The sequence below is a fragment of the Glycine max genome, chromosome 7 (genome assembly GCF_000004515.6).
Source record: "Glycine max cultivar Williams 82 chromosome 7, Glycine_max_v4.0, whole genome shotgun sequence".
Classification (NCBI taxonomy): Eukaryota; Viridiplantae; Streptophyta; class Magnoliopsida; order Fabales; family Fabaceae; genus Glycine; species Glycine max.
The window spans coordinates 25,927,294-25,936,013 of record NC_038243.2 but is presented as its reverse complement, the minus strand read 5'-3'; the positions used below and the strand labels follow the sequence as shown (position 1 = coordinate 25,936,013).

The window sequence follows — 8,720 nt, the reverse complement described above, 5'->3', positions numbered from 1 at the left end:
ACAAAATGATGGTCAGATGGAGAACATACAGCTTCAAGGTAGATGGAGAACAAAGAGAGCAAGAAAGCATGGATGGAGAAGAAGACAGAGAGAAGGAGAAGACAACGCGAAGGAGACGAAACATACCTATGTATGGTGGCGAAGGAGAAGAAGCAAAGACTTGTGACGATGCTCGAGTGCAACGATGACGATGCTCGAGTGCGACGAACACGATGCTTAGATGCAGACAGGGACGGTTTCGCTAGACGGAGATTAGAAGAATAAGAGAGCGCGAAAGCTTAGATGGAGAAGAAGACAGAGCGCTAGTTTCTTAGGGCTCACCATATTTTTTAAAATATAACTTCAACATCGGTTTTTAAAAAAAACCGATGTTAACAAAATGATGTTAAGGTTAACATCGGTTTTCTAGAGAAAACCGATGTTAACATATCAAACATTAACATCGGTTTTCTAAAAACCCAATGTTAATAAACATATGTTAACATCGGTTATTTAAAAACCGATGTTAAATAATAAATGTTAACATCGGTTCTCCAATAACTGATGTTAATGAACTTTGTTAACATCGGTTTTTCACAAAACCGATGTTAACGTATACACGGTATTTACAATTATGCCACCGCGCATATGTTAACATCGGTTTTTTTAACAACTGATGTTAACACACCGATGTTGAATCCGCTTTTTGTAGTAGTGAAGATAGGATTTTGCATGAAAGGAAAAGGTTGAAAATTGTAAATGAAAGCAATAAACCAAAGTAGTAAAGAAAAAACTATAACCATATGTTTTGATGGAGGATTTAAAATTATCTAGGAAATTCAAATACACAACATTTTAATTGTGTTGATTTAAATTCCTCTCATTTTGTAAAAATTTTGTTTGGATGAAACAATTCAATTTCTTATATTTTAATTTCCTTGTTTGGATAAAGTAATTCAATTTCAGTGAAATTTAAATTTTCATTTTTAAATATTTATTTAAAAATTAAAATTTCAATATTGAATAAAAATAAATATTAGTCATTTTTTAAATAGTTATATATTCAAAATAAATTTAATGCTTGATAATATTTAATAATCAATTTTTTTAATATTTAATAATTAAATAATCAAAATAATTTTAATGCTAAACAATTTTGAATCTTACACAATATTCTTGTATTAACACACAAAAAAACTTGGATTAAACAATACTGCAAAATTAAATATGAATGATATGTAATTCCTTGTTCAATCTAATTACTTGTTTAAAAAAAATCAATTACTAGTCTCGCAATAATTTTGAAAAACGTATTGAAATTAAACAATTATGTAATTTAAGGACAATCATCTCATACAAAATTCAAATATTGATATTAATTTCATTGTTCATAAAAGATGAAAATACTTCAATCCATATCAAGACCTGAAATCATATAACATCCACATTGATGTCACTTCCCTGATAATACTCAACCATTCACGAACTATTTTGCAAATTAGAGGGTCCAAAACAAACAACATAATCAAACAATTTTAGAAGAATCAACTTTTTGTCTTGCTTTGTAAGAACGCAACTCCTCTCTATTCCTTGTTCACAATAACCCGACATAGAAGAAACAAAATAATATAAGTCACAATAGGAAAGACAGATAACTATAGTGAGGATATCACTTCAACTAGGCATAAAAAAGACACAATTTTCTAATTTGAAAGTTTAAATTGAAAATGTAGACAAAAGGTTAGTTACCAAGTTTCATTTTGCAAGATGTGTTAAAACATAATCTGTCTTTTTGTAAATTGGAAGGGCTTTCACAATAGCTAACTGCTTTGGATCGTCAGCTAACCATTGAATAGCTTTAGCCCATTGTTGTCAATTAAGATATGGTATCAAAGCTGCCTCACTTAACACTTCTTGAATATCTTCATCATCGACTTTACCATCCATTTTTTCTACCAATCGATCAAAAGAGTTGGCCATTTTATCCAAAGAAGTTGTTATTCCTTCTTTTTCTCCAATCTTTCTCTTGTGAGAATGTGTGCCAAAAGAAGTTGAACCTTGTCTTTTTCCTTTTGTATTAGAGTTTGGTTCTTCTAAGTCTATAGCAGCAGTAGCACCTAAACCCATGAATTCCACTTCATTTTTAGACTAGTGAATTCAAATTCTGAATGTCACAAGATTCATTCTCTTTGTTCATGGTTTTTTATCTAATCATATGATTCTTGATTTTTCAATTTAAAGCTCTAAATCTTTCGCAATTTTCATCTTGGTTTTATTTGATACCACTTTTCATTCTTTTCTAACCCACAATTGATAGAGCCAGTCTAAGGCCAAAATTATGGTTAATAAATTATCAATATCTTGTTCAACTATCATGTACACACGGTTGATTTATTTATTTTTAACTAAACCTAAGTTAATCCAAACAGTAAGACACATAAGTTAACCGGATTTAGCAACAAAACCCACACTATTATTTTACCCATATAAAGACAAGAAGATTTTATTTTTAAATGAAGAACTAAACTGAAGGCCCCACCATTGTGATCTACCATGATATTAAAAATACAATCTAATCACTCACTATACCAGTCAATGAAAGGTGCAACACCTGGATGGAATCTTGTAGCATAAAACATCATTCAAGAATAAACACAAGCACCTACAGTGCAAGGTCGTATACTACTCGAGGCCTCTTTGTCATGGAATTGATGTTGCGGGAAAAATCCAACAACAACAAAGCACAATAAGCAATGAGCAAGAAATCAACGAAACCCAATCAAGTCAAAAACAAAACCAACGAAATCAAACAACTAAAAAAAAAATCACAAATTAACGAAATAAAAAATGAAACCCTAAGTAAAAAGGCCCATGTGAGAGTTTTGGGAAAAACGAAAACAACCTTGTATGAACCACCATGAGAGAGCGAGGGTTCGAAATCGCAAGGGAGCGAGAGTGTGTAGGTCGAGAAAGTGTGGCTCGAGACGAGTAAATAGTGTCTATGAGAGGAAAGACCAGGAGAGAGGAGTGAGTGTGTGGAGGAATTGAAATTCTTTAGTTTTTAAGAAATTTTAAATTATTCATTTTTTGTTAATTAAAATTTCCTGTTAAAATCATAGATATTCAATTTTGCTTTAAATTATTATCTAAACACTAAATTTAAAATGACAGATATTCAATGTCCCATTTAAAATGAATTACTTTGTTAAAAGTATCCATCCAATCACAGTGTAAAGGAAAGCAATAAAGGCTAAAATTGTTGAAGATAAAATGCAAGATAATATAGGCTTGTGTGTGATTGATTGTGTTTTTAAAATTTGAAGTACAAATCTTATTTATAGGCTAAGAAATTGATAAGTTCCATAATTTAGTTATTTTTGGGATTAAAATGTTAGCACTTATCTTTTGATTGTAATAGTTTTCTTATAAACTTTTCTTCTTTCTATTTGTTTTATATATTGTACATTTACTAATCTTTTTGTTTAAATATGGAAGATTCATCCCTGATTCTGTAGGTTTTGATGATTGTTTGATGGATCCAAAAACCAAGTTAAAAGGAAGAGAAAAATGGTCATTTTTCCAAGATTTCAGACATCAGTTCGCCCAAGCTAGCAATTAGCTCGCTTGGGCTAATCAAGTTTCTTCAGGCATAAGTATCCAACGCTTTTGGGCGAGTGAGTGCCTTTAGAACTAAGCAAAAACTTGTCTGGGCGATTTTAGCTTGCCTAGGCGAGTTGGTCTACACCTCTTGACTCTTTTTCTATAAAAAGTCATGCAAAGGAGGGAGAGATACACCAGAACCAAAGAAAAACAAGAGGAAGAACACAAAAGAAAGAAGGAAGCAGAAAGTGGAGCCCGGACACTGCAGAGTTGTGACAGTGGATAATATCCTTCATCATCTCTCTTGTTGATTTTGTGCTCTACGCAATGATCGGTTAGTTTCTCCAAAGGATTGGATGTAATCTTCATACCCTTATGTATGTCTTTTGATATTTTATATATGTATGAATTTTTTCTACTCATTATTGGTAATTTCATTTTTGTTCGTAATGCTTGATTCTATTTGATCACTAGTTTCATGAAATTGGATTTTAAGTTTGATCGGAAACTGCTTGATTCTATTTGATCACTAGAATTTACTCTTTACATTACATTGCTAGGAATAGAGCATAACTTTTTTATTGCAAATAGCACGAGATTATGATTATAATGCTAGGATATTTATTTCATATGCAAGGGATCGATATTTGGTGAATATTGTTAGGATTCTCGAGTGTGAGGGATCGATCCGGGGTAATTTAATGTGTGCATCAGTAATATTAGAAAATGATTCGTATATGTTAATCTTATTAGGATACTGAGGATATGAATGATGAAATTCAATCCTACATTTTTCTTGAATTAATTAAATTTGTTATTATTGTTTCTATAATTTTACGTATTTCTGACACACTAAATTTCGTTATTTTTGTTATTCCGTTATTTTTCGTTAGTTAAACAAACCCATGATATCTCAATTAAATTTGTACATGACTATTGAACTATTTTACTTTTATCCAAAGAAATTGAGTAACTCAAGTCCATGTAGATACTATCACCTTTTATAAATTTGTAATCTGCGACGACATTCGTACGCTTGCCAATAGTCTAACAGAAATCAAATACATCTTGAAGTTAATGAAAATTTTGAATTCCAAACTGTTGCACAATTTGTTTCCTATTCTTAAGGAACCATTATCTTTTCTTTTGATGTTTCTAATGCACTACCCATTAACTTGGTCTTTCGTCACAATCTTAACCAACTTATCAACAATTTATCCATTCTGATATTTTCTTTTTATTTTTTGTTGCCAACACCAAGATTCTTGTCTAACTCAAATAGAAAAATCTATAACCTTGTGTTTGGATGAAGGATTTGAAAATTTTTAGGAAATTCTAATACACAACATTTTAATTGCCTTGATTTATATTCCTTTCATTTTATAAATATTTTTTTTGGATGAAGCAATTCAATTTCTCGTATTTTAATTTCCTAGTTTGGATAAAGTAATTCAATTTCAATGAAATTCAAAATGTCATTTTAAAATATTTATTAAAATTTCAATATTAAATAAAAATAAATATTAGTCATTTTTTAAATATTTAAATATTTAAAATAATTTTAATGCTAGACAATATTTAATAATAAAAAAGTAAATGACCTTCAGCACCTCCTTCTTCATCACCATGGCCATGACAATGGTTCTCTCTCCTCCAACCATCGTTGTGCCCACACCCACCACAAACCAGGGTCGATATCTCCTCTTAACAAATCGTTGGAGCCAACATCGTGGCTTCAGATCTGGTGCTTGTCAACGACTCTATGGGTCTCTTCATCACCACCGTAAACATTCATCATCTTCGTCAGACCTCCCCGCATGGTTCCTGGTTCGCTTAAACATGGGCTAGGGTTCGAGTGGTTCAAGCCTAGGATTGGGCTTCGGATTCGATTCTAGGCTAGGGTTCAACATGAAGGTTCGAGATGGTGACGGCGTGAAGAGGTTGCTAACGCCATAGAGGTCGCGAAATGTGAGAGAGAGAACAAAGTACTACTGTGTGAGAGGAGAAAATTTGAAATTCTTACCAATTAGGTGAAATTTCAATTTCTACTATTTTAGTCTATTAAAATTCTTTTAAAAATTGATGTAAATTTAAATTTTTTAAAATCCTATATCCAAACAATTAAATTATGATAGAAGTATTTCAAATTCACTAAAAAAAACTGAATTGCCTTGTTTAAATACCACATCCAAACACACTGCAAGATATTACCAAGTATATAATTGTATGGAAATCTACTTGCATTTGTAGAGCAATGAAACATCTATACACAGTTATCACAAAAAGGGAAAATCTATACAGTGTTCAGGTAATTGAACCCGAAAACAACTCATCTTTGATACTAGAAAATACCAGTAGGAGACACAAACAATGTGGGACCCACCAACATGGTGGGACCCACAAATTGTTTGTATTTTTCTCTTTTCTACTAGTGTTTTCCAATCACTAGAGGGGATGCTAACTCATTGAAGTCGGACATGTTAAATTTTGGCTTTTGGACCATCTGCATGTATGGACCTAACAAAAACAAGAACTTGAGAATGTTATGTTATTAAATATAAATAAATGGACAGCTCAAATGAGCAGATCATCAAGAAAAAGGGGTTTGGTGTTTGACCTATGCTCACATGAGCAGATCATCAAGAAAAGGGCTGTTGAATGGTAACTTGATGGCTCCAAAGGCTACTAGGAGTAATATAGCCCAAATTGGTAGAATCCATTGAAACATAAACATTAAAATTCCTTTTCCTGCAACAATTTAAATAAAAAAAAACAATTATTAAAAACTGGGTCATATTAGCATTGTTTGAAAAAGGAATTCAAAGATGAACTGCAAATGAAAGTAAGTGCTAACATAAATAAAACTTTAATACCTTATAAGTTATACTTGAGAATGAGGGAAAAGTTAAAGGGATAACATTGAAAGGCAAGCTAAAAGGAGGAGTCATTAGCCATATGTTTTTCTACATATTTTGTCAACATAATGGCAAAATAGTGAGAGAAAAATGGAGGCATTTCTGTTTGCACCAAAAAAATAACCGAGATGCGTTTGCTATAAACCCATGGATTGGCATGTTAAACCCACAAATCTTGAGGGAGATGATAACCAATTAAAGTCAACAATCTCCTGGTCTAGTGCCACGCGAAAAAAAATAATAATAAAGCTTTTCCAATTCACATTTACCACTGAAGGATTGCACTTGTCATGGGTCAAGATTAACAACATACAAATCCTAATGGCTGATTAAGACTCACCCACCATGTTTTAACAATGAAAACTTAGTTGACTACTGTAAACTAATGTAGTGTTTGTCTTGAGCACAAGTTTATCCAAAAGGTGTATTAATGATAAAAGCTTCCAATTAGAACATAGAAGGCAGGTTTTGGTAAATTTATAAATATTTATATTTACACTCTTCTAAATTTAACAAAATTATATTCAATATCTCTCTTTTTTATATTATCTCACTCTTAGAATAAAATAAAATAAAATTTATATTTACACTCTTCTAAATTTAACAATATTATATTCAATATCTCTCTTTTTTATATTATCTCACTCTTAGAATAAAGTAAAAATCGAAAGGATTAAAAATTTGAAATATTGAAATATTTTATTCAATCTGATCGGATTTTTTGGATTTAATTTTTTAAAAAAATCCAATCCAAACCAAATTTATACATATGTATATATTTTTATTCATAAATTTATAATATCACTCATATTTTTGTTTTTATTTTTTATATATTTATAAAATTATCATATAACTTATATCTATCTATAAAAAAAAATATACATTTAAATAAAATATTTATGTACTAATTATTTGAGATAAAATACATAAATATACTATTATTAGCTATATAATAACATATAAATGAAATATTTAATATTTTAAATTAATTTTTATTATATATCTTACCTTTATTTAATATGTTACAAAAGAAACAAAAGTAAGATTTAAACCAATCTGATTCAATCTAAATCATTTAAATTAGATGGGATTAAAATTTTAAACTATATTGATTTGAATGATAAATTAACATAACCAAAATAATTAGGTGAGATAATTTTTTTTTTCTAATATGCAAACATCCCTAATTAGCGCTAGTACTCACTGGAAGAAGTAATTCTAGGCTCAGCATTGGTGGAGAGCCACTCTCCTGTCTCCCTCATCTTCTTTTGCACCTCCCCTTCCATTGCTTGCCCGAAGAACAAGTCCATCACCGTCTTCCGCATGTCAGAATCCCTGTTCATTACCCATCAAAACCAACATTCATATAAAATAAACTTCACACACATGAATAATAAGTAGTTTCAAGTTCAAGTATCATAAATAAAAAAAATTAAAATGAAAGATTCTATTAAAGGTAGTTAGACAGATTCCGAGAGACGGATTAGTGATCGATAAAGTGTGTATATTTTGAATCAATAACATTATTACTAAAATACTTTAAAATTTAAAATATATGAAAATAAAGATGGAAGGTAGGTGCGTACCGGAGAGGAGGGGGTTCGGTGTCTCTGAAGCTTCCAGCGCCAACAATGCGTTCCATTTGCATTACAGAAGGCTTTGGGGCTCCATTCCGAAGCCTGTTTCTGCGAGGTAAAGATTTTGTGGCGGGAACTGGAATTGAAGGTTTGGTTTGATCAGAATCGTTGTTCTGGGGAAGAGTGGCATTAGCCACAATGGGTTTGATAGTAGAAAGGTTAGATAAGCAAAACATGGCGAGTCTCCCTGTTTTCGGTTAAATGCTTATTCAAAACGCCTAGCCATACAAAATGCAGTAAATGGATAAGACCACGCCACTCTTAAAATATCTGCAAGTCAGCAACACTTTAAATATCTCCAACATTTTAAGTATTTAGGTTCCTTAAATTTTATCTCTTTTATAAATAGATATTTTACACTTTAATTTTGGTTCAATTGATCCTAAATTTTATCCTTTTTGCAAATAGATATTATTTGTTTCAATCAGTCCATAAACTTTACACCTAATTTTAATTTTATCTCAATTAATTCTTAAAATTAAACTCTTTCATAAACAATATTTTATGTTAAATCAAAGTTAAATTACTAAAAAAAAAATCTCAAATGCATGTATATTTATTTAATCTCAATTTTTTATTAATTTTAACC

General features: G+C 30.7%; 1 protein-coding gene across 1 annotated transcript; it reads right to left on the bottom strand.

The window, feature by feature from the left end:
• Window positions 1-5,804: 5,804 nt before the first annotated feature.
• On the bottom strand, window positions 5,805-8,390 carry LOC100810981 (probable NAD(P)H dehydrogenase subunit CRR3, chloroplastic). Its single transcript, XM_003529162.5, has 4 exons — window positions 8,081-8,390; window positions 7,699-7,829; window positions 6,197-6,327; window positions 5,805-6,096 (listed from the first exon to the last, which is right to left on the bottom strand). Exons 1-3 carry the CDS (start codon window positions 8,305-8,307, stop codon window positions 6,203-6,205), a joined length of 483 nt encoding a protein of 160 aa, XP_003529210.1. The 5' UTR covers window positions 8,308-8,390; the 3' UTR covers window positions 5,805-6,096; window positions 6,197-6,202.
• Window positions 8,391-8,720: the final 330 nt, after the last annotated feature.

What these genes read in the sequence shown, in the direction of transcription:
- LOC100810981 (XM_003529162.5), bottom strand. Translation starts at nt 8,307, where the DNA reads ATGTTTTGCTTATCTAACCTTTCTACTATCAAACCCATTGTGGCTAAT. An exon ending in ACCGAACCCCCTCCTCTCCG is followed by an intron (nt 7,830 to 8,080) that starts GTACGCACCTAC and finishes GGTAATGAACAG; the next exon opens with GGATTCTGACATGCGGAAGA. An exon ending in GCCTAGAATTACTTCTTCCA is followed by an intron (nt 6,328 to 7,698) that starts GTGAGTACTAGC and finishes AAATTGTTGCAG; the next exon opens with GAAAAGGAATTTTAATGTTT.